At 40.3% G+C, this 26,399-nt stretch overlaps 1 protein-coding gene and 1 long non-coding RNA gene across 3 annotated transcripts in view; both read right to left on the bottom strand.

Moving 5' to 3' along the window:
- LOC122629658 (fibroblast growth factor 17-like) overlaps positions 1-5,478 on the bottom strand; it is a 95,121-nt gene extending 89,643 nt beyond the window's left edge. For both annotated transcript variants that reach the window (XM_043813347.1, XM_043813349.1), the window contains exon 1: positions 4,689-5,478. Coding sequence is in view for 1 of the 2 variants with exons in the window: in XM_043813349.1 (XP_043669284.1) it covers positions 4,689-4,702 (14 nt within the window). In the remaining variant the exon portion in view is untranslated. The remainder of the gene's footprint in view (positions 1-4,688) is intronic.
- A 9,542-nt stretch (positions 5,479-15,020) lies between these two features.
- LOC122629665 lies at positions 15,021-26,197 on the bottom strand. The gene is made up of 2 exons (XR_006327321.1): positions 21,536-26,197; positions 15,021-15,435 (listed from the first exon to the last, which is right to left on the bottom strand). It is a non-coding gene; the product is annotated as an uncharacterized LOC122629665 (long non-coding RNA).
- Between the last annotated feature and the right edge of the window lie 202 nt (positions 26,198-26,399).

The raw sequence follows: 26,399 nt of genomic DNA, 5'->3' as shown, positions 1-26,399 counted from the left end.
GGTTCGCGAAGAGAGGCCAATCGCTTATTGGAAAGGCGGCTTTTATTGTCGAAGGAACACAAAGAGTAGAACGCATCGATACTTCCCACGTTTGTTTTCCGAAGGTCGAATATCTCGGAACGGGCGAAGCTTTAAATTCTTTTAGCTTACTACCAATGACAACGTTCTTTCGACGAAGTCCCGAAGAAAACTTGACTCTTTCCTCCTTTCCGTTATTTTACATTCCACGGCCCTTCTTTATAGCGAGAAAGCGAGAATTGTGAAAAAAATTAATAAGCTGGATTTGCGCGTGACTCTTTGAAAGAGAAGCCGCGGCTTCCTTGCAAAAAGGAAGAAGTAAAAAAATTCAGAGAGAGAAAGAGCCGATTCTATTGATATCTTTTAATATTATCACCTATAAATGACAATCGATGATAATCGATTTTTTCTCTTTTCGATCTTTTCGATCGCTAGATCCTAACGGTAGAAACTCTCTCAGAACAATCTTTAATTCTCGAAGTAAACCCGAGCCCTCTTTCTTTTCTGCTATCTCTCATTTTGACAGGACCGAACCATCGAGTATCATGGCGCATCAGAATGGCGAAAAATACTTTGGAAGGTTCGCAAATAAATAACGAAGCGTGCACCTCGCGTAAACGTCAATCTCGTTGACCGTTCGCGGCACATTTCGGTGTAAGCGGCTTGATCGCATGTATTATTTATGGCCGCGGGGTGAGGATATGTGCCGACGAGGACAATGGCAAGAGAGAAAGAAAGAAAAAAAGAAAAAAAATCAAACAGAAAGAGAAAAACGAAGAACGAACCTGTCTTGTCGGAAACTCATCGAAGAAGCTCGTTGATGTAAAACGTTGACCTCGATGAACCATTGCTTCGAGTACAAAAAAAAGAAAAAATAAATAAAAGATAAATAAATAAAAAGAGAGAGAGAGAGAGAGAGACAAAGAGAAAGAAAAAAAAGTAGGTACCTACGTCATTTTAATAATGAACATTTGTACTCGACGAAGCTAGGTAGAGGTAGGTATTCGCTCTTCTCTTCGAAACGGAAATACGTGCGACGACAATGCTCATCCTCGTTTCGTGATTCACAACCGAGTAGATACCTACATAGGTACACACAACCTGCTTCGTTGTCCTACGCTTTGGTATCTTCGCACGTAGGTACCTATGTACCTATTCTCTCTCACTACCTCCTCTCTCTTTCTTTTTCTCTCTGTTCTTTCATCGTAGACGAGTAGCAAAAGAAAGAAAGAGAAAGAGAGAGAGAGAGAGAGAGAGAGAGGGAAATTGAAAAGGAAGAGTAGAAGCGTGAGAAAGAAAAGGATGAAGGTAAGAAACGAACGTAAGAGGCGCATCGTATGCGAAGGCACGGACTCCATCGTGATACTCGAAGCTTCAGGGTGACCAAGTCAAGGCCCCGCTTGTCTCTCTTCTTCTTGGCTCGTGCCCTTTCTCGGATCTTTTCTTCGATGTCCTCTTGCGATGTCCTTCTTTCTTCTTACTCTCTCTCTTTCTCTCTTTCTCTCTCTCTCTCTCTCTCTCTCTCTCTTTCTCTCTTATGCTTCTCTAGTATCTCTCGATACTCCGGATCTACATTCGAAACGACCCACTTTTCCAAAGAAAAAAAGAGAGATAGAGAGAAAGAGGCATATCTAGTAGAAAAGAGCGGAAGAAAAGAAAGAGATAGAAAAGGATGGAAGAAAAACAGAGGGAGTGCGAGCAGGTAAACGTAGAATCGCGATTGGACGAACGCCAATTCCTCCCGGGGATGCGCTGCCGATTTGAAATTCAACGCGATGAAAGCTTTGCCGGCCTCTTTCTCTTTTACTTCTTTTCTTTATTTCTTTCTTTCTTTCTTTCTTTCTTTCCTACTTTCCTCTTTCTGGCCTTCGTTCCTTATCTATTTCTTATCCGGTACCTAGATAGAAGGCCGGTACTTGCTAAACTGGTTCGACCCTGTAATATACGCGTCGGGTCAAAGTATATATGTAAGTACCTATTCCAGTTTGCTAACCCAAAGACCGGAAGTACTACTATTGGCAGCCTGCTTCGACTTTGCCAAGCATAAGAATCCTTTTAATTCGGATTGGACTCTTAATCGAGAGCACGAGCACTCTTTCCATTTTTCTTCCTTCGCTAATCCTCGCGAAATAGGGTGCTCGCGTGCACCTAATATCACGAATTTGCATTGCCCGGATAAAAACAAACGAAATATTTAACGAACGTCGTAAAAATTCTTTTACGATTTTCCTTAATTATTTAAAGGAAAACGAATCAAAGATTTAATGTTCTTTCTAGCGAAACGCTTTTGCAAAGTACGACGAAACTATCGATTACCGTTCATTACCGTTTTGAAGTTTTACGAGAGAGATAGAGAGAGAGAGAGAGAGAGAGGAAAAGAGAGAAAACGTTTACAATCACACGTGGCTACGTCTAATCGAAAATAATGGAAGAAGAGTCACGGTATATGCTCTTATCGAATGATCGAAAGAATCTAATCGCGAAATTGATCGCGGTTACCACACGAAATGTTACGTCATCGTATCGCGCCGAGCCAAAACGTTTCGAACGGAAACGATAATATATCTTCTCCAAAGCTAGATGAGAGAAAGAGAAAGAGAAAGAAAGGGAAAGAGAGAGGTAGAAAACGTCCAACTTTCTCGCGTCCGTGAGTAAAAAGAAATTCAATTCTTCGATGAGGTCGAAGAACCTGGAGACGACACATTGGAATTGGTCGACGTCTCTTTCGACGATATCGCGAACGAAGAGCGTGCATATGGGGAACGGAATGGGATGAGTTGAGTTAAGGGTAGTAGTAGTAGTAGCAGTAGTAGTAGTAGTAGTAGTAGCAGCAGCAGTAGTAGTAGTAATAGTAGTAGTAGTAGTAGTAGTAGTAGTAGTAGTAGTAGTTCGTGGGTTCCTTTGGTAACCGTGACGGAAAGTCGCGCGATACCCGCTCATGGCCCTTTGTCGGGCAAAACGACGGGATTTGCGAACGAGCCTGAGCGTCGTTGACTCGGAAATATTGCGGAGGGTTTCCCTTTTGACGAGGCTTGACAAGGCGTAAGAGCCATCATCGTCGTGCGACCGAGTGTCTACGCGCGAGGGGTTCGACCTTCCTTCTTTCTTTTCTTCCTTCCTTCCTTTATTTCTTCCTTTCTTCTTTCCTTCCTTTCTTCCTTCTTTCCTTCCTCTTTTATCCTTCTGCGAACCTGTTTCCGAATCTGTTTCCCTTTCTTCTATTTTTATCTTTTCTCTTTATTCGCGAACGTAAGCAAGTGATTTAAATATCGTCGATAGGACGAACATTGATCGTGACGTTAGAAAGTTAATCGACAAGTAGTCGAGAATCGATCTAGTCAGACGTAATCGATCATGCAACTAAAGTTATTATCACTGGCAGTGGTCTGGCGTTAAGTAAAGTTCCTTTCCAGTGAGAAAGAAAAGAAAAATATCAAATAAAAAGTTCCATTTGCTTAACTCTACTTCTGAAAGGATTCGCTGAAAGCTTTTTCACCGTCTAAGAGGGATGACTCGATGTAACGGCGGTACCACTGAAAACGAAGACGAAGATGAAGACGACGATAACAACAACAACAACAACGACGACGAAGACGAAGAAGAAGAAGACGACGACGACGACGACGACGACGAAAACGACGAAGACCACGAGAAAGTGACTCCTTCGCTCTGGTATTTCGCACTTTGCCGCGCGTCGTTCCATCCATTTGTATCTCACGCGATTCGATTAGTCATCGGGCTAATGCATCCCTCCGAAGAGTTTGCAAGTTAAACGTACGACTCCGTGAATGGTTTCCATCCAATGGCGAAGAATCATCCGGAGAATCTAATAAGATCCTCCTCCATCGCAGATTAAATCGTCGTCAAGAGGATCTTAACGGTAGTTGTATTAAACGGGCTATTACGAATAATGTAAAGAGATCGTTTGTAATGCTCGAATGAAGATTTCCCAAGTGTTGCAGTTGCTATTACTGCTACTGGATTGCGTACCACGCGAGAAAGCTAACGAGAAAGGAACTCGAAACGAGTCTATCTCTTTAATCCAGCAGCCTTGGAGGAACCGACGGCGGTGGTGACGGCGGCGGTGGTGACGGCAGCGGCAGTAGCAACGGCCGGCCGAAGGCAGCCACGACTCTTCTCGCTGCCGCTAGCAAATTCTCGCCTTTTCTCTTCTCTTCTCTCTCTCTCTCTTTCTCTCTCTCTCTCTCTCCCTCGGTCCTTGCTCTTTCTTCCTTTATCTTTCCTCTCTGCGCGGTTTATGCTTTCTCTGTCTTGAGGATCTACGGCTTTTCCGATGAAAGGAAAAGAGTGGAAGGAAAGTTGGCCACTATTAATCACTATCCAAACGTTTCACATCAGGGAAGATACTATCAAAACGAGAGAGAGAGAGAGAGAGAGAGAGAGAAGGAGAGAGTGAAAGAATTTAAAAAAAAACCTTCTATTTACAAAAAAAAAAAAAAAGAAAAAGAAACGGAGCCACGCGCTTGGGAATACGTTCGTCTGCCGAAGAAACAAAGACAGCAACGCTCTTATTATATCCTCGCTGTCTTTCAAGATGCAAGATATGAAGAGAAAGCAAAAGAACGAAAAAAGAAAGAAAGAAAGAAACAGATAAAAAAAGAAATAGAAGAAAGAAAAATACCACGCGAGAAAGTATATCGTGCACTGACCTTATAACGAACATGTGTGTCCCGTGGTCCCTGGATGGACAGTCATTGGGTCTCACACGGGGTGGCTCGTGGCTGTAGTTAGAGGAGGACTGCTGGCACTCGAGCAAGTATCCACTTACGCACGCATGAACCGCGTTCGCGCGATAGGAATCCGCGTTTCTGTCGGTGGTGATAGTACCACTGGTGCTACTGCTGCCGCTGCTAGTACTACTACTAGTACTACTGCTACCGCTACTACTACTACTACTACTACTACTACTACTACTACTACTACTACTAGCGGCGGCGGTGCTCTTGAGGATCAGGCGCGAGCCCACGGAGGAGGCGCGTGCACGCAGCGGCCCGTAGCCGCAGGATCCTCGTGGCACCGGCTCGAACAGGTTGATCGAAATCTTGATCCCTGCCTGATCGCACCGTCTTCCACCGTACCACGACTCCACTTTCGATCCTGCCACTTTCCTTCTTACTCCTGCCACTTTTTATCGCGACTACGTGCCGACCGGTACGATACACGAGGAATTTCCCGGTCTAAGTTTATATTTGTTATTGGCCAGAGAAAATATTTCCTTCGACTTTAACGACGAACGACGTTACGCGATGAACCGATCGTTTGCTACTGATGATGAGAACGAGAACGATCGACACGAGAGAAATGATTAAGGACGACAATTCCGAAGAGGACGAAGACGGCGAACGACGACGACGACGACGACGACGATGACGACGACGACGACGACAACGATGGTCTCGTGGTGGTGGTCGATAGCGCGGCGCTCTACTGACGTCGCGACGCTTCGTCGTGTCGTGGCTCGCGGCTCCTGCCCGCCCCCACAGCCGCGAGCGCGACCACCACCCCCGCAAACCCTCCGGAACAACCCGGAAACTGACGAACCTCCGCTCCCGCCCCCGCAAACTACCCTTATTTCGTACCCCCACCACTGCAACCGCCACCACCACCTCAGCCAACGAAGGACGACTCGACTCCTCCTTCTTCTCCAGCACGATCCCGCTCGCCTACGATCCTTCTTCTCATTTTTCTCTTCTCTCCCTTCCCTTCCATTCTTCCCTCTCTTTTTCTTTCTTTCTTCCTTCCTTTCTTTTCGTCGTAGGATCACCATCGACGACATTTTTACCAACGACTTCGATCTAACAAAAAGAAAATGGATAAAGAAAATACTTTTACTTCCTGGTTCAGTGTGTGTTTAACGAGTTCCTTTCCCTTTAATGATGCTTCATCTATATATCGTTGTAGTAAAGGAAGAGAAAGGAGTACTGGATCGTACGAAATTACACGTAAAGACAAAGTTGCGAACGTGTTGGGGTACGTGTTAACATCAGCAAGAGGGAGACAGAGAGAGGGAAAGAGAAAGAGATGGAACGAACGAAAGAACGAAAGGGAGAAGAGAAACGAAAAGAGCAAGGAAAGAGACCAAAAGGAAGGAGAGTCCCGCGGGCAGTCGGCCGACCACGTGGGTGACGTTCGTTCCCCTTCCCCCGCTCCCAGCGATGGCCACGTGCCAAATAACTCACTTGGCACGCGTAAACAATTACTCCGAAACTCATGTTATCGCGCTACATTACGCGTATATATCTCACCGCTCTTGCCCGCGAGCTCGTGCGTGTCGCGTACTCCGAGAGCCACTCGAATCTGTCTCTCTTTCTCTCTCTCTCTCTCTTAAACGTGCGAACAAGAGATAGAACAGAGAGAAAGAGAAAGAGAAGGAGAAAGATGGTCTCGACGTTTAGAACGAGCGCGTAAATATTCGTGTCGCTTGGTGCTTAGGTCAAGGCGCTCTTTCTCTTTCTCTTTCTCTTTCTCTTTCTATGTTTCTATTTCTCTTTCTATCTCTCTCTCTCTCTCTCTCTCTCTCTTTCTCTCTTCTTTAAGATCATTTCTCGATCGTAAATCGTGCGTGTCTTCGCGAATCCTCTTCGAAAGTCAATTTGCTGTTTGTTTCGTGAAAATTGAAATACGATTCCAAAACGTCGCCGTGAGGTACTATAATCACTCTCGTCGTTTTGTTTGTTTCGCCTTTATCTAAACTACTTCATTATTTTTTCTTTTCTTTGTCCTGAATTATTGATCCTTACGAACGTGAGGGAATGAGAATGAGAGAATGACGATGAAATATCGATGGGGATGAAATAAAGACAAACTTTTTCGAAGGGTGCCGTGCCTTTTGTATTCTTTCACGAAGAAACGAATTATTCGCGATTAATTAGGATTTGGCCGAACTAACCAATTTGGTTGTACATATCGTCCTTGCGTATATTCCCAGTGTATTACTATACTCGATCAAGCCTATACGATGGTGGTTCGACGTTTCTCGGGCAGAACCGTGAGTATCATGCTCGCTCTAGCGATCACCGCGGCTCTATTCGGTTTTCTGCATCTGCAGATCGATTTGGGCATTGGCCAACCTCGATTCTCCGGTATCGTGGGTCAAGACCCGATGGGGATATCGAAACAGTGGCAGAGAATGTTTCTACAACCTCGGATATCGAAACAGTGGCAGAGAATGCTTCTGCAAACTCGATACGATCCGAGACAGAAGGGTCTTTAAAACCGAATGACTTCTACTATTCTCTTTCTCTCTCTTTTTCTCTTATCGAAAACAAAACCTAATTCTAAGTTCTCAGCAGTTCGAGGCTAAGTGACATAACTAAACTGAATGGGTTATCGTACCCATAATGTCGATTCAAGAATACTTTCTACATTATTGAATATTTCCTATTTACATATGTAACTTAATGACAACGAATAAAATAAATATGAAAGCGAAATGAAAACTGTTTTTTATTTTCTACTTTACTATCGCCATTGATAAATTCTTCGATGATTCACCTTCTCTCTTTCTGTCTCTCTCTCTCTCTCTCTCTCTCTCTCTCTCTTTCTTTCAACATTGGTCCCTCTTTCGCAAAATGTAATAACGTGCCCGAAAAGTAATTGTTCGAATTTGTCGAAAGAACATTAGATAAATCTATCTCCTTTCTATGGCACGTATCCCTTAACAGCTTCTCTAAAAGTCTGCATCTCATACTGAGAAATACACGCATTCGTCGAGCATCGAGGCAATAACGATATATCACGGAAGAGAGGAAAGAGAACGTAATAAGCGCTACGAAATAGACATATACGACGTCGACTCTCGAGAAAGATATTTAATAACTAGAAAAGACATAGAGGTGCTCGGTAGTAGGCAGGATATCTCGATGCCACTTGCTTCAAATTATTAATGTCCTCCGTATATATGGAATAGAACCGAGAGAAAAAGGAAAAGGCGCGCGGAATGTGCCAAATCGAAATGTGGCATTACGATGAACACAGGATGGAACAAAGAAAGAAAAAAAAAGAATGAAAGAAACGCAAAGGAAACTAAAGGAAAAGACTATTGGTACTTTTCAAAAGAATCGAGTGTGAGTGATACTTGCTATAAGATGGATACTTAAGAAAAGAGATTGCGGAAAGGGCGAAACCACTAACTCGGAAACTGTGAAATAATAGAGATCGAGAAAAAAAGGAAGGAAAAGATTTTTTATTTTCATTGCATCCTTGAATACGTTCGTAACACTCGGCATCGCATAATTCATATAAATCGTCGCTGCTGCGAATGATTTAGAAGGATAAACTGGATCGAGACCACACATAAACCAGACCTGTTAACACCTTCCTGCAAAATTGTATCTTACATCGTTACGAAATCCGTTCCCGTCGACGTGAATGATTTACGGAACTTTCGATATCTTGGGATTTTGATTACGGTCCGTGCGATTTTAATATCTGAATCGTTCAACCCCCTTTAATAAGATCTACGAGTTTGCGAAAGTTAAGTAGAAACTTTAATAAAATAAAATCCAATTAGTATCAAAACGATCGTAACCTTTACAAATTCCTCGAGAATTCTTTTTCTAAGATAAGCTATAAATCCGATAGAAAATTTAAAAGACATTTTGACGCTCGTTTGTTCGGCCTAACTATAATTCACCGATGTCAGGATGAAAGATCACTCGTTAATGAGAAGAATATGGAAGGGTGGGAAGATGTGGGTATATTAAAGTGATACGCGTAAAAAGGACACGAAGGAACAAACGATGTAGTAATAAACGAGGCCGAAACCTTGCGGTAAATCTCAAATAAAATGTTACGTCCTTCTAGCACGCTTTTTAGCCTCGTTAGAACGTGGAATTATGAGAGAGGCCCTTTTCACATTCGGTTTATGAGTCTCTTAGCTCTAACTCCGTATACGAAAAGAAGATTCTTAAACGTATTATACATATATATATATATTTTTTACTTTTCTCGAAAGGTTTTTGATTGCTCTTCTGACAACTCATTTAAGTCCAGCTGAAATTCGAATTTCTTTAAAAAAAAACGATATGCCTACAAACAAAGAATCTTATTCGATCGTAGAAAATTTTATGGATTCTTCGTACCTATCGTCGTTCTTTGATAATACCGTAATAGGATGTTAAAAGATACGTAAGTATACGTCGTCGTTGTCGTGTATACTCGTCGGTCGAGCCACGAAAATGGAAATACGATCGAATAAAACGACTAAGGCAAAATGATCATCGTGTGAAAGAAAATAATAGAGAAGGGACATGTTTTTCTTTTCTTTCTTTATTTTTTGGATTTTTCGTTACTCTCATCGTTGTCATCATCGTCGTCGTCGTCGTCGTCATCGTTGGTCGATCCTCTTGCGGAGGAGTATCCAGTCGACCGGACAACGATTTCGCGGTATTCGATAAATCCACACGCTGCGAATACCTCCTCCTCGTTTTGTTTTTTTTACGTCCGACCTTCCTAAAGCATTGTGATCCGCGATCTATTTCTGGCGTTCGCGAATGCTAATTTCGCGAGGGCGCCTACCGCGATCGAAAAACATGAAAGAAAGCGTGGGTAGTTGAAAGAAGAACCATCATCGTTTTATTTGCCGATACCGTATTTGGTTATTTCGCGTGAATCATCGAAGAGCAAGGGAATTTTCCCTTAAAAAATTTTCCTTCGATTTCATCATAGTCATAGATGATCTAAATTCGAACAGAAAGAATAAGAAGAGAGAACAGTGTAAAAAAAAAAAGAAAACAGCGAATCTATTCTCAGCATTTCTCGAATTATAATTTAAGAATCTCATAACTCGCGAATGTATATAGATACACATACCGACATCGATCTAATGGTCAAACTAAAATCAAATACAAATGATACTCGTTGCTATATTATATACATATATGTGTGTGTGTATAGTACATGAAAAACGCATTCGAAAAAATTCAGCAAACGAATCTCAAAGATTGCTACAATGCATACGATTTATTTATCGTCTTCCTCTTTCTCTCTCCTTTTTCCTTCGAGCTGGCGATGGCCTTTTTCGTTCTTATTTCGTGCACTTAACCGTGGATCTGACCTTTCGCTGTAGCGACCTTCGACCTTCTGCGTTTTCGCATCTAACGAAAAAGGAAATACGAAAGAGAGGAAAAGAAAAAGAAAAGGAAAGAAGGGTAGAGAGAGAAAAAGAAAGAAAAAGAGACAAAAAGACAGAAAAAGAGAAAGATGGAGAGAGAAAGAAAAAGACAGAGAGAGAGAGAGAGAGAGAGAGAGGACACGTTCCACGTGCGTATCGCCACACGAATACCGCTACTCTCCAAGTCGACGACATTCCTATCGCGGTACTACCATCATCGGGTCGACGATGCAAAGGTTATCGACAATGGCGCTCAGCCAGGAACAGCAGACGGTGCATTGTGTTTAGCGATGTATAGGATATCCGGAGTACGATGGGCGACGCTGCAACAATGAGAGCGAGAGAGAGAGAGAGATAGAGAGAGAGAAGGAGAGGGAAACGGTCGATGGAAAAGAGAGGACATACTCGAATCCAACCGTCTTTACCGTGAGTGGTCCAGCACGTTGCTTCGCTTGCATCATCTAAAAATTTCTGTCGAAAAATATGCTTGGCTTCTTACGATCGTTAATTGCAATCGAAAAGCAAAACTCGATTTTAGAGACGTTTTCCTTTATCGTTTCCGTTCGACTTTCTCGATAATTCCTCTCTCTCTCTCTCTTTCTTTCTTTCTTTCTCGCTCTTTTTTATCATCGTTATTGCTGTCTCTCTTATTTTTATTCTCAAGGAGCCAGATTGACCCTCCTTCCTCGTGTTCTCCTTGGAACGATCCTAGATATCTAAAATATCCAAATTCTCTATGAGAATTTCTAATTACGTCTATCCCCGATAAAAACTTTCGTCGTTATAAGTTAGATTTCTCTTATGACACGAATTTGTTATGATTCTTGTGAAACGGTATTTGTTACGATTCGATGATCAATTGAAGCTAACACAAAACGTGAGATTAGGATCGTAACTAGTAGTCGACGAATAGAATACGACGAGCGTGACCTTAACATTTAAGAAAAACCATTTTAACCCCACATGATCCGACTCTCTCTCTCTCTCTCTCTCTCTCTCTCTCTCTCTCTTTCTCTCTTTCTCTATCGTCTTTATCGTCTCTGTTAGAGAGAGAACGGGCGAAAAATTAAACGAGATCCCCTTCGAAAGCTGCTTTTCGTGGATTTCTACGAAAGCTCATACATTTTGGTACATACGTAACGCATGATAATATCAGAGGTTGAGAGTTGATCGTGGAGAGAGAAAGAGGGTGAGAGAAAAAGATATATATATATATATATATATATATATATATATATATATATAGAGAGAGAGAGAGAGAGAGAGAGAGAGAGAGAGCATAAGAGAGTCCAAGGTCTGCGATCGAGTTTTGCGTCACCAAAATGGCGTTCTTCTAGAAGAGGAAAAGCCTGGGATTACCCAGATTCTTCGATTTTCACTACCCACACGAGTTGGGGTAATTTCTCGAAACTCGAAGGGATGAGAAAGTATCTAACCACCACACGCTTAAATCTACTTTTTGTTTCGAAAGATATCCCTGCGAGACTATGTTGGAAGACTCCAAAGAGGGATGAAGGAAGGAAGAAAGTGAGAAGGGATAAAAAGAAAGTGGAAGACAAAGAGAGAAAAAGAAAGAGAAAGAAAGAGGAATAAGAAGGGTATTTATCTTTCTCTTTCTTTCTTTCTTTCCTTCTTTTTTTCTTTCTCTCTCATACCGCCTACTCTTATGAATCAGTGGATGAATGAATCGACTTTGCCCCACTTTATATCGCGTGGGAGTATCGTATCAGCCGGTTCGTCTGACATTTTCGCACCGCAACTACCCCCTACCCCCGAAAGCTAGCCGTTTTCGAAGTGAGCAGTAGAAGCAGGGTGGCGACGACGTGGGCGTTGCTGACTCTATATCTACCTACGTAATAGACGAGTATGTCTGCTCCGCAACCGACCACGCAAAAATTTGTCTTTTCAAACGATCTTCTCTCTTCTTTCTTCTTTTTTCCTCTTGCGATCATCCCTACTTTAGTCTCTCTCCTTCTCTCTCTTAATCTCTCTGTCTCTTTCTTTCTTTCTCGTTGGTTCTCGTCTAGCAATAACTAAAATCGACTATTCGAGTTCACGTGGTTCGACGTTCATGACGTCATTGTTCGTATCTTCCACGGCTCATAACACTCAAAAAGATATTGCGCGATTCCGATCATCATAGCGAGTCGTCTAAAAAAACGTAAAGGAAGAAAAAGCTTGACTAATCTATGTCAGTCCGTCGTTATTTCTTTAAGAGAGAGAAGGAGAGACGTTTATCGTTCGACAAATTGTATGACTATGCGTATGCAATTGTTTAAAGAATGCTATCCGGTTTGCATCATCGTCGCCGTTGTCGCCACTATACTCGTGAAAGACTTCTCAAGGACTCAGACATATCGTCGGGACAGAATTTCGCAAATTTTCATAACAAGTGCGTACTTTATGTAAGTACTTAGTTAGGTATGTGTATATATACATAAACATGTATCAATAACACGACAAATTATATAATCAATAATCCGATATTCAACAATATCGAAATCAATAATACTCTATCGATATTGCTTTTTTTAATACGATTTTTTTTTTTTTTGATTCTTTTTCCTTTCTAAAAAGTTGTATGATAACTCTAACAAAATGTCGAGACTTTGTAAAAGCAAATCGGTCACGTGCGAGAAAAGGGAATTACCGTTTCGTTGTAGGTATATACGAGCAAGAAAAGAGAAAAAGAGAAGAGAGGAAGAGACGTTAAGGCAGGCTCGAGAGCATAGTAAGCGTAAAATAAACTCGGAGACGCATGGGGTTCTACCTATGGCTCACGCACGTACGTATGTACTACGTACCAAGATGCCGGGAGAGGCGTGCAGCCGCAAATAATCATAATAAAGGCCGTTATACAGTTCGTTCCAAGCTTGCTCTATGCCACACGTAGTAGAAGACCATTAAACTCCGTCTCTCGTAAAAACGACTCTCTCCTTACGATTCGCCGATAGCGGATTCTGCTTAGCGTTGTCGCGCGCCATCTCGACGCCATCTTTTCTTTTCACATTTAAAACGAATTTTAGTTTTAATATCTATCTATCTATCTATCTATCTCTATCGTTATAGTATCTTTCCATTCTCACCAATATATTATATCGTTTTCTCCCTTTTTTATATTCTTCTATAATGAAAGAGAAAAAGAGAGTCCTCCGATCCGATCCGATCCGATCCAATCCGAAACGAAACGCGAAAAAGTATCTTAACAAAAAGTTCGAAAGCGAAATATATCATTGATCAACAACGTTCGTCGACTCTTCGCACATCGCAATGAAAAAGCTTACATCTTATTCGAATAATTTTTCTTTTCTCAAATTGAGAAACACACGATCCGTGCTACGCAGGCAGATACTTCGTTACGCTATCTTAAACGACGAGCTAGGTAAGAGGATAAAGATAAGCAAAAACGTCGCTATCGTATGGAAATTCAAGATCTCCTCTTCGTCGTAATTCGTAATCTTTTTTAACAGAAAAAGAAGAGAAAAAAAAATGAGAGAAAAAAAGAAGAGGGAACAAAATCATACTGTTCTCAGTTTCTATCTATTTTTACAGATTTGATAAATATTTTATCGAAATTCGTAACTAAATACACACAGACACACATGTATATATATTTATACTATTGCTCGAAAGTCATCGTTAAAATCTATAAAAATATTTAAAAATATTAATCTCGTTCGAATGGATATAGCGTAATTATGACGAGGGTGGCTCACGAGGGTGGATATATAAAGAAAAGGCTCGAGTGTTGACGTTACGACGAAACGTGGGCGAATAAGACAAGTATCTCTATTTGTTGGAGAGATTCTTTCAAAACGCAATCGAAAGAAAAGTTGTCTCTCTCTTTCTCCAACTTCTTGGAAATCTTACCGCTAGTTCTCGACGATGGTCATAGATAACTATCTCCCTCTCTCTCCCTCTCTTCTTCGATGGGTCTACGCTGTCTCATTTTCCTTTGCGAGCTCGTTCATTCAGAACGCGAAATCAATGAACGTTATTTTTGGCGAAGACCGACGTCTGCGGTGAATCGACCCGACGCGAGTATCTACTACGTACAAGCTTCTTTTTTCTTTTCTTTTTGTTTTCCTTTTTCTTTTTTTTAACTTCCTTTCCTTATACACAAGAGAACGTGCGTGACTTATCTATACCTATGTAAATACTTAGATCATAACAACACGTGACAATATTTTCGTCTCTTTATTTTTCTTTTTTTTTATCGTACTATATTGAACGTGTGCGTACATTTGTACACGTTCCAAGGACAAATGGCGAAAATGAAAAGATCAAAATTAAAGGAATAAACGTAATACATATATACATATATACATACATACATACATACATACATGCATATACATATATATATATTATGTATGTTATATATATGCATGTATACACATTGATATATACATATTATGTACATATATATATATATACACACACATACACACACATATATTTACGAACGAACTCGTTGTACGTATCGTTTCAAGTCCAAAGACGCATTGTTCGAAGAAAGACGGTTATAAAAGCAAACGTTAGATCGTAAGAGCAATGAAAGGAAATCGTAATAAGAGCGTAGGAGTCGATTATAAATCTTCGTGATGCAACGTCGTCTGGCGATACTACGTCGAGAAAGAACAACGGCAACTAAAAGAGAGTAGGCTTTTCGAATCTCTTCGAATTACCCTTAACGTCTTGACTCTTTCTCCTTTCTTGATCTAACGGCGTCATTTGTTCCTACGAACCATTGTGATAGTTTCTAATGAGAGGACGCTCTCTATCGCCTTTGTCTCGCCTTCTCTATCTTTGTAACGTAATCCCCAACGTACATATGTATTATAACTAAGAAACGAAACGTTAGAAATTCTCAAAGTATAATAGATAATATTTGTGATATATGTATATTGAAGTACCCGTAAGTTGACTTAATTTACGTTAATATTAACGATCTAAAAATACAACGACGAGAATATAAATCTCTCTTGAAGATGTTTGTTCGTTTGATCCCTTAAGATTATTATAGAATTATTCGTAATGTAGCTTGAAGATAATAGTAATGAACGCTAACTAACCTTAATAGTAATCGTAATCGATATTAATTCCCTTAAATTTAGTCGATAATATAAGATGTAAAAAAGGATGTTAAACGGAACGTTGCTCTTTGTTTCTCCCTTGTGTAACTTGATGTTTACAGGACGAAGGCTCCGACTAGACTGCTCGAACGTCCTGATATCCTAGCACTCCCGAGAAATATCTTGCACCTTGTTTGTTTACATCACCTGTATGAGTCAATGATGAGTCAACGAACGTCTTGTGACTTTTATTTCACTTTGATAACAATGTATTGATGATATACGATCGATTTTAAACATAGAACATATACATATACATTAAATTAAACGAAATAATTTTAATTAACGTATGAACGCTTCGTACCTTTAACGCATAAATTAATGGGACTTATTGTTTAAACAATTAAAAAAAGAAAATACTGCCGTAAGCACGAAACGGTTTCATTGTTCGAAACGTAAAAGAAAAAAAAACATTCTAGATATCGTTGGATCATCCCTCTTGGCATGGATATAGGAGGGAGTGCATCATCTCATTCATTTTCATTTCCTTTCTTTCGAATCTACGAAGACCGGAGGCTCGCTCGTACATTTGCATAGTTTTGCATAGCTACGATCGTTTTTAGAAAGAGAGAGAGAGAGAGGAAAAGAAACAGAGAGAGACGGATAAGGAGATAAAGAAACATATAGAATAGTAAGGCTATACGAGAAAGTAACTTTTATCGTGAGAAATATGATAATTCTTTGAAAGAGATAGAGGTACTCGTCGTACTTTATTTAACGAATCGAAGTAAAAAAAGAGAAAAGAAATTTTTGTCGAACGATGGTAGTTCGCAAATCGAAATTACGGGAAAGAGAAATAAAGACCGGTTATTCTCTGTCTCTCGTCCCACTCGTTTTCCAAACCTCTTAATTTGTTTACGGCGCAAAGATTTGCACGGATCTTACGATCTCATGCGATTTCTCCTCTAATTAAAACAATTTATTGACCGCGAGTCGTGAGTACGACGCGAAACGTAGAATGGCGGCAAATTAACGCGTCGTAAAAATTCCTCACATTAATAATGACATTATTACGTCTACCTGGCATCGGCATCGAAAGAAAAAGAGGCAGTGAGCCGAACTCAACGACGAGGACGACAAGCATGTTCGAGAAATCGATGTTCGAGAAAACGATGGTTTCTCTCTCTCTCTCTCTCTCTCTCTCTTTTTCTCTCTCTCGACTTGCTCTTCGTTTTTTACGAACGATCGACGACGAACGACCGACCGACCAGTCGTTACACGTACACATCGAATTACATTCCTCGTGATTCTTTTTACGAACTCCACGAATATCCAAGAAGAGAGTTTGCCGATACTCCAGAAATCATTTCCATATTTTTCATAGCGGTTCTTCTCGAGTAACACAAATTTCTACTTTCTTCTTTTGCACGTGCAGGAGTTTAGTAAAATGACTAATAATCGATTCCTAACTTCTTCGAGAATCTCAAGATCTCCTCGACTAAGTCGTCCAAGACAACGACCGATTTGACGTGACGTTTCCTATCGTCGAACTAACTCAAAAGTTTCTATCTCCTTCGATACTGTCGACCTATACCTGAGAACCTTCGAATTCGATAGACTCCCTTTCATATTCTTCTCTTCTAACGATATTAGAACTCATCGTCAATCTTATCTCGCGTCAATTTTCAGGACGTGTATATTCACGAGATGAAAGTTGTTATTGGATCGGTAATGTCTGGCTAACTCGTCAACTTCGATTCAGGAAGAGAAATCGTTCGATTTAATTCGAGAAACAACTCTTGACTTCGTCGTTGACAATGAACGAACGTTCCTTTACATGTTACATACCAACGTACTTACGTCGTACGTCGAACAAAAATGATTTTATTAATTCTCTTGCCGTAGTACCGTTAAGTCGCGGAACTTCACTTGCGTCTTTACGATTCAAGGAAGTGCGCTTTGTCGAGGAGATGCGTTTTGTCGCTCGCCGACGGTGAATGCGTCTTAACCGAGGGTCACGTTCCTTTGAGATCCTTGATATTTCGAATTAATCTGCTCGTGAATGCGTCATCGTGTCTGGGGCAAAGCGTTCCCATTACGAACATAAGCGAAGATCTTTTTAAAATAATATTGTCTAGCGATAAGATATCATAAGTATGATATGAAATTAAACGAAAATAAAATTCAGAGAGGAAAGGAAAAAAAGAAAAAGAAAAAATACAAATTACAAATGTAAAGGATAGAATGTACAAAGGAGAAGAAGAACGAAGGGCACGTTCTTTTCTAATACAACAGAAGCACAACCTGTTCCACTGCACCTGTACGAAACAAGAAGAAAGTTCCAAAAATACAACGAAGCCGATGTTTGCTGCTTCAGCACGAGAAGAACTATCGAAATACAAGAGAACGAGTCTCGCGAGCGATGGTCGGTCGATTATCGGTTTACAATTAAGACGTCAGTCGAGCGAGGGGAACGGATGAAGCGTCAACAGCACGTCGCCAGGCCTTGTCCCTGTCATGGCTCTATCATCCCTCTCTCTCCTCTTGTCCCTCCGGCTTCGATGCGGCCATAGAGGAAGAGAGGGAGAAAGAGAGAGAGAGAGAGAGAGAGAGAGACACGACGACGACGACGACGACGACGACGACGACGACGACGATCGAATCGCGAATGGCGAACTGGACGGTGACAAGACGTAGATGGATAGACCGCGAAAGAGATAAAAAGAAAGAGAAGGGATAGCGAAGAATCAACAGGATGATATAGAAGCGAAAGAAAAAGACAGAGAGAAACAGAGGTAGAGAGAGAAAGAAAGAGAAATGAACAAAAAGAAAAAGAAAAGAAAAATAATAAAAAAAAAAAAAATGATAGAGACGATGTGATGATCGTCGCGACGTGATCGTGAAACCGGTCGAACGCGTGTAACGAATGCACACATCGAAACGACACGTACGTATTACTCGCTTATGAGTTGTGTGTTAAAACACGCGTTGACAGGAGGTGAGCAATGGCTCGTCAAACTAGCCTCGGCTGACAGTCGATGACAGACGCACGCACACACGTCGGGACCACACACAATAGTCTCTCAACTAGGGAGAATATAAAAGTGTGAGTAATCGTGTGTGGTTACGTTCGTGCAGAAGTGATACCACGAACGTTCCTCCTCTTTTGACGCTACCCACCAATTCATATGATAATCACTGGACCCCGTAACGTTATTCTCTCTGCCTTTATTAAGTGTACCACGTCTGACCCATTTCGCCTGTCAGTCCTCTTCCAGGAATTTCTGAGTCACTCCAAGTCCACCACCAACATCAAACCATCACTATTGTAACGCGTACATGTATACGTAACAACTTGTATCCGTATAGATAGAGACACGTTTACTTTCCTCGAAAAAGAAAAATCACTAGAACGCTTATACAGTGTGTGCAAAAAAATATACTACAAAAAAAATATTCTAAAGGATATTCTAAAAAAAAAAAAAAAGTATTCTAATTTTCACATAGAAAAGAGGAACGTCATAAAATAAACTTTCGAAGGGAAATAAAAGAGTACGCGAGGAGGTTGTTTTCTCGAAGAGTAAAATCTCTTCCCGAGCGTTCCACGTAACGAGCGTCGATACCGTGTTATCGATTCAATAGACGCCGCTTTAATTAAGCGTCGTAAACATCATCTCTCGAAGATTGCTCTTTCACGGTATATACATATCTAGAATTCCCGCGCTTCTCAAGTTCGAAGTACCACGCGGAGTGCCAAATGTAAGCGATCGTTCCTTCATTTTTCCCTTTTTCTTTCTTTTCTCTCTCTCTCTCTCTCTCTCTCTCTCTCTCTCTCTCTCTCTCTCTCTCTCTCTCTCTCTCTCTCTCTCTTAAACTCTCCAAAGACTTTCTCCGTTAAGAGTCTCTCGAAGAACGTGCTAATCACCGAGCTCGTTTCGAGGGGTGAGAGTTTGCCGAAACGAATGGAAGTGGAATAAGAATGCTTCTCTCTGCGATGCGATGAGAATCTCGAACGGATAAGGAGAAAGAAAGATAGAGAGAGAGACAGAGAGAAAGAGGTAAGAATAGGATGCAGAGAAGAACGGAGAAGAGGGCACTGTCATAAATTTAAACAACGATTAACATTCGAAGTCCGCTTCTTCCCACAGAAAAAAGCATCCGCGTTGCCCTGAGCGAATAGAGAGGAGCCTCCTCGAAAAGGCTACGAAAGGTATCTCTTCGTGAAAACGATGCGAGAGTGCGACGAAAGAGAGAGAAAAGGAGTACGAGGAAAGAAGTAGAAAGAGAAAGAAAAAAGGAAGGGAAGATGGGAGGGTGAGAGGGAGAGAAAGAGTAGGATGCATCGCAGCGAGGTCGTAGGTTAAACTGTTCTCTCAACGCCATCCCTGATTTATTAATCATCGCTAAGGCCGTAGGCTACCTACGTTATTACCCCTCCTCCTCTCTACCCTTCTTTGAATAGGTATTTCTCTCTCTCTCTCTCTCTCTCTCTCTCTCTCTTTCTTTTTCTCTGTCGAATCCGCAAAGAAGCGTGAAGATTGTTTGATAATGAAAATGAACAAAATCTCGAAACGAAGGTCTAACTTTATCAGTCTTATCTTTCTCTCCTATTTTCTTTCTTTTTTTTTTTTTTTTTTTAATTTTCAATAGATATTTTAGTGCACGTTACGTAAATGTCAACGTTGAAAGAGAGACGAAATTCTACGGGCAATAACGAAAATCTTATTAAGATTGGAGACCATATGTTCGAGAAAGAATTGGATTTCGTCTCGACGGAAGATTCAACTTCGAGGTTGATACTTTTTTTGCTCTAGAAAATCTACCATCGGGAAATGGCATTGACTTCCTCCCGTTCCATTAGAATCACCAAGGCTTGCCTTGAATCCTAGATTCGAAAGAAAAGAGAGAGAAAGAGAGAGATAGAAAGAGAGATAGACATTGGTGTCGGCCACAGAGCATTAGAAACGCCTACGTCGCGACCACGAGTCGACCTAGATTGTCAGTGTCTTTATCCTTTGCCGTCCTTCTTCCTTCTCTTCTGTTCTTTCCGATCTCACAGTTTTCCATGTCACTGGCGGCGGTTACGTTGGGAGATACGTGAGTTCCGCTCGATTCTTACGATGGAGTAAAAGAGAGAGAGAGAGAGAGAGAGAGAGAGAGAGAAGAGAAGGTACGGTATCAAAGAAAAGGAGAAAGAAAAAAAAATGAATCTATAAATATAATGGAGAGGATGGTCGTTTAAGAGAGAAAGAAAACATTTGATTATCTCGCGTCGTTTTTTTTTCTTCTTAGCGAACAATTTGTAACTTTTTCATCATTTTATCGTACGGTAAAAGTTAAAACGAAATATCAACGATATATACGTGTCGTTTCTTCGATCATATAATCTTTCTTATGGAGAATGTTCTTTTATGATTTTTCATGTAGGGGAAAAAAGTCAGCTTTCTCTATCTATGATATTTCTATGATAAAAAAATCGTGTTCGCTCTTCCTCTCTCTCTCTCTCTCTCTCTCTCTTTCTATATATATATTTCTCCGAGCATGTACCCCTTACGGCCATGCATCATGGTCTTTGTGTAACGTTACACCGTTCACGTTTGTTCCAGCCTACCCGCACGATAGCATCGCGACCGCTATCGATATCCCAGCGTATCGATCAAAGAGCTCTCGAGGATAATAAGGCCGTAGCTCGACGATCCCGTATATACGAGGGAACATGCACTTCTCGCGCTTATGTTAGCTGCAACCTCAAATTCTTCTCACGAACGGCATTCCAAATATCGCAAAGTTTATTTGTCGAGCTCAGATACTATGTACCGTTTAACAAGACGAACAAGAACGACGTAAGGAAGAAATGTCTAATAGCGAAGAAGATTAATGACGATGAGTAGCAAGTAATTAATTAACATTTTAAGCGATATAAGATAAGAAGAGTTCGAGAGAAGATGATTAATTATAAGAACGTTTCAAAGTACATCGATATCACGATAAAACGAATTAAAACGGTACGTTTCATAATGATTATCTCATGGCCTTGTAATTAATACTATTTAATAATTTAACTTGTATCCGCCATTCGATTCGCGCGCGCCTGTTTACACTTTTACGACACCCGTTTGAAAGCTTATTTAAGCCCACGCAATCGTCAACGAATAAACACTCGAAAATCTCGTTCGTGATAATTAATAATAACATGAAAAAGTACGTGACGATCGTGGAAGTACGTTGATGACGTAACAAAATCCAATTGGAAAACGAATTTTAATGTTACGCGTTAAAAATTTGTATGAAACAATGAAGGACTTACCGAAAGAATATTGTCAGAAGAAAATTATACGCATATACGCTACACGAAACTATCTTCGTCTTGTTCTTATTCCAACGAGAAAAACATGATTACTGATCGCGAGGAAAGAACGCTGGCACATTAAAAACAAATTTTTTGATACATTTCACCGACACAACGTTATCATCAAGAGTCGGTAAACGTTTCTCTTATATTACACATAGCCTAGTGAGAATTCACGCGTATTATTAATATAACTCACGGCTAATCGTTAATTACGTAGAACGTCTTAATTATCGTCGCATTGTCTAAGAAGTCACGGAACGCATAAATAAAGTAAGCAGAAAACGACGACTATCCAACGACAGGAACGTGCAACGACTCTATCGACGTCGATGTTAAATAAGTGGCCTCGGGCTACCGCCAGTCGCGTTTGGTACCGCCTTCGATAAGCTTCGATAGTATTACGAGAGCTCGATTCTTTCATATACCTCCTCCTCTTTCTTATTTTCTATTCCTTCGAGAATGATTCGACTTAACAACGAACGAAGTATACCTCTGATGTTTACCATATATCCAATACCATACACTTTTTCTCCATAAACTATAACACGTGTCTAATAAAAGATATTTTGTCGATAATTCGCAAGAACGAGAACAAAATTATTCGTTTCTCTCGATTCAACGAAAAAAAAAAAAGAAAAAAGATACCTAATCATTTCCCTAAAAATCAACGAAACGTTTTTATATAGAATTTCTTCTCACCCTATTGACCCTACTGATATCAAAGGTCGGTCAAAGCATACATTTCTAATGAACGTTCCCGGAATGAATTCTATCGTACACATACGAATCTTTTACACACGTGAATTTAACGATGAGAAATATAGAATTGAACGATGCCAAATTTAATCCGATCCAACAACGTTCGACGTATCATTTTCTCTCGAACTATGTATAACGAAGCGATATTTATAAATCATTTTTATAAATGAGAAAGAGATGAAATGATGAAAGAACGAATCGGGAGTGAGATGGAGTGAGGTAGGGAGCTGAAGAAGGGGGACGACATAGTGGCTCGAAGAAGAAACGGTGAAAAATTCCAACTATTGTTATCGTAACATGCCAGAATCGCTTTTTCCTTTACGTCATCGGATCGTGCGTCAGAGAGACACGTTCTAATATCATCGTAATACGCTTTATTATTATCATGATTCACGAGTTTCTGTCGAGTAATCGAATTAATATACGTACAAATACATTTGAAGTACTTAATCTACTAGTTCGAAAATAATAATTGACGAATTCGTAAAGAGTTCGATCCGATCGTACCGAGAGAAACTTCGTATCATCTGTTTTCTCTTTTCTTTCCAGGTCCACGACCTGATCCGTTGGTGCATCGAGAAGTCGATATAATCGTGGATCGCCAGAGAGTTGGAACTGTAAACAAGGCTAAAGATCTTTCGACAGACGAATGCGGCGCCAACGTTACGCTGACGCAACACGTTAAAGGGGGAGTAAATGGGAGACGATGTGTCTCCCGTGCGAAAGCCAACGTCGGTATTATCCCGAATTTACAGGAAGCACAGTCGACGGCCTCTTCTCGCTCGAACAAATCTAATTTTATCACGAGACGCAAAGTTTCAACGTCTGTACGGTACCTTGCACACGTAACAACGTGTACGTACGTATAAAGGAAAAGCGTGTATTCGTTAAAAAAAAGAAAAGGAAAAAAAATTAAATAAATAAATACATAAATAAATAAATAAATAAATAAATAAAAAAAGAAAAATATGAAAAAAGAAACCGATTAATTGATAACAAATATTTATCTCCGAACTTGCTATGATTTTTCATCTTTCTTACCACGATTTCACCGATTCGAAAGGGGTAGTTAAGATCGTTCCGAAGATCATGGAAGGTCCGTCGTAAAATGAAAAGAAGGGAGAAGAAAAAAATGAAAAAGACCGAGAAGAGATTCGCAAAATCGGTGTGGCCAAAAAAAAGACTGCTAGGGACCTTCTCTCTCTTTCTGTATCTCTCTCACTCTTTCTCTTTCTACGTACGGTGGACGACGCGTAAGGCAATAAATATCGTGCGATTAGATCTCCAATGGCGGCATTGCGGCTGTTCTGCCATAGGGTTGCTTATGGACGAGAGGGAGCGGACTATTAATCACTCCATGTTAATCAAGCCGACCGCTAAGTAGGCCGCGTCGTGGCATTAAAGTGCACTGCCACGTATCATATTGGCGTGCCAATGAAGCACGCATACTAGCGTGTAAATCAAATACCGTGTACGATGATAGAAAAGAGACGACGTGTATGTGTATGTATACGTATGTGTATGAGAGAGAGAGAGAACGAAAGAGGAAGGTAGACTATTCTGGTGATGGCCTCGTGTGTGGTTAGCCTTTAGCCTCCTATTATTCGACTCTCAGAGGATTCAACCCGTGTATCCTTACCTACCGCAGACACGTGCACGTCCCTTCTCATTTTTGAGGAATTAATCGTGACTAATTGCCAGATCGGCTGAAGAGTGCAACCTTTCCTTTTTTTCTCTTTTTCTTCCTCTCTCTCTCTCCATCCTCTTTTTTTTCAAAGAATTACGGCAAGTAGTTTTCAAGATTTCTTCGTATCCCGAGAGAAACCAACCCTTCTTCCGCGAATTCTTCCTCGAGCGAGAAAATAATTTTTTAGATAAGAAGAAGATAGAATAGAATAGAATAGAATAGAGAGAGAGAGAGAGAAAGAGAGAGAAATATGTACAGGAGAACACAATAATAACTCCGTTATTATCGTCGGAAGATGAAGAAAAATCGAATAAAAACAAAAGAGAATGTAATAAAAATTGATCTCGATTATAGAAAGAAAAAGGATATATTTTTTCGTGCGTAAGTTAAAATTGTATCAAGTGATAAGGCCCAGAATGTTTTTCAAAAATACGAAAAGAAGAAATATTTGGGAAAGAAATCGATAACGTTCGAGAGTACGAATTCAAGTTATATCGTGGTTTCTACGTTCTCAATCTATCGCACCTCGAACCAACGTTAAACTTCGACTAAAAGACTGATCGAAAGGAGAAACTCTGAATAAAACGAAAAGAGAGAGAGAGACAGACAGAGACAGAGATAGAGAGAGAGAGAGAGAGAAAATCAAAAAGGAAGGAATCGTGAAAGCACAGAAAAGGAAACGCAGAGAAAGCACACTCTTTATGGACTTGTTTGTCCCTCCTCAGCTTTTTACGAATTATTCGAAAAGTTCGAACTACTAGCGGCGAGACGCATCAACGAGGCCGTTTTGGACCATCGCACGATAGTTAGATCGAGCGATTATCACTTTTACTATAATTTTTCCCGAGATGTATTCCATGTAATTCGTATATTCGATTACGATAAACGTAAGTTTCACAACTTCTCGTAATACCATCAAAATCTTGAACTTGTCTAAGAACAATTGTATAAACTGAATGAAATCTTTGATCTTCTCGCTTTTTCTTCTATTTCTCTATCTCAAAATATTGAGAAAATACGTTGATAAAACTAATATCTAACTAAATTAAATATCGAGCAATATCCGGATTGAAAAAATATTGTCCCGATTTTTAACGATCGTGAGACGATCGAGATTAGAAAACTTTTTACAGGATTTACATGTTTTCTAGTAGAAGTTACACGTCTCAGTTGTCCATGCGACGATCTTTCCATCTCGACGAAGCTTTCCAGTTTCGATCGTCTTCGTCTTCGTTGTCGTTATCGTTGTTGTCGACGTCTTCGTCTTCGTCTTCGTCGTCGTCTTCGTCGTCATCGTCTTCGTCGTCATCGTCGTTCACATCGTTGTTGTACTCGTAGTTCTTCGATTTCTCCTAAGAACATCGTCGAATTCCTATAATTCATAATAAATCGTGCATCCGTATCGTGCGTGTAAATGGACTTAGGAATTTATGTTCATCGTGATCTAGGAAAGAACTCGTATAATGTGTGAACTTTGAAAAGAGATACATTACAACAAAGCCGTTCTAAAAAATAAAATCCATTCAGGATCGTCGATCATATAATTCGTAGAAATTTGACCGACAAACGGTTAGAAACTTTTTCTTTTTCTTAGTTATTTTTCCTCTGTCTCTTTTGACTTCCTACTAAAAGGAAAAACGAAAGTCAATAGTTACAGCTTACACAAAGTTTCTCTTCTTTCTCTTCCTCGGTAGCGCGTGACGAAGAACGCGTGGCAAAGCTTCGAAAAGTATACAAGAAGCTTAAGGCTCCAGAAATTTCTCCCAGAATTATTTCACGTACGATGTGAATACAGTCGCTTCATGATATATGATACATGCATCGTAAAGACCGATGTCACACCTACACGCGTGATCCCTGACCGAGGTCGAATATTGAATCATTTTAATATCTTGGAACGAGACACGAGATACATCAAGTTCCGACCCCTTGATCTACACTATTTCTTTTAACTTATAATCCACGTTGTTTTCGTCATTTAAACTGTCGACAAAAAAAAAGGAACTTACCAATAAAGTGCGTTTATTTGTCAATGTCGAACATAGTCTTAAACGTAAAGTAGTAGTAGTAATAGTAGTAGTAGTAGTGGTAGTAGTAGTAGTAGTGGTAGTAGTAGTAGTAGTAGTAGTAGTAGTAGTAGTAGTAGTAGTAGTAGTAGTGTAGTAGTAGTAGTAGTAGTAGTAGTAGTAGTAGTAGTAGTAGTAGTAGTAGTAGTAGTAGTAGTAGTAGTAGTCGTAGTAGTAGTAGTAGTAGTAGTAGTAGTAGTTGTAGTAGAAGTAGTAGTAATAGTAATAGTATAGTAGTAGGTAGTAGTAGTAATAGTAGTAGTAGTAGTAATAGTAGTAGGTAGTAGTAGTAGTAGTAGTAGTAGTA

Source organism: Vespula pensylvanica, chromosome 5 (assembly GCF_014466175.1).
Source record: "Vespula pensylvanica isolate Volc-1 chromosome 5, ASM1446617v1, whole genome shotgun sequence".
NCBI classification, from domain to species: domain Eukaryota; kingdom Metazoa; phylum Arthropoda; class Insecta; order Hymenoptera; family Vespidae; genus Vespula; species Vespula pensylvanica.
The sequence above is the reverse complement of the archived record's forward strand: the minus strand, read 5'-3'. Positions and strand labels throughout refer to the sequence as shown.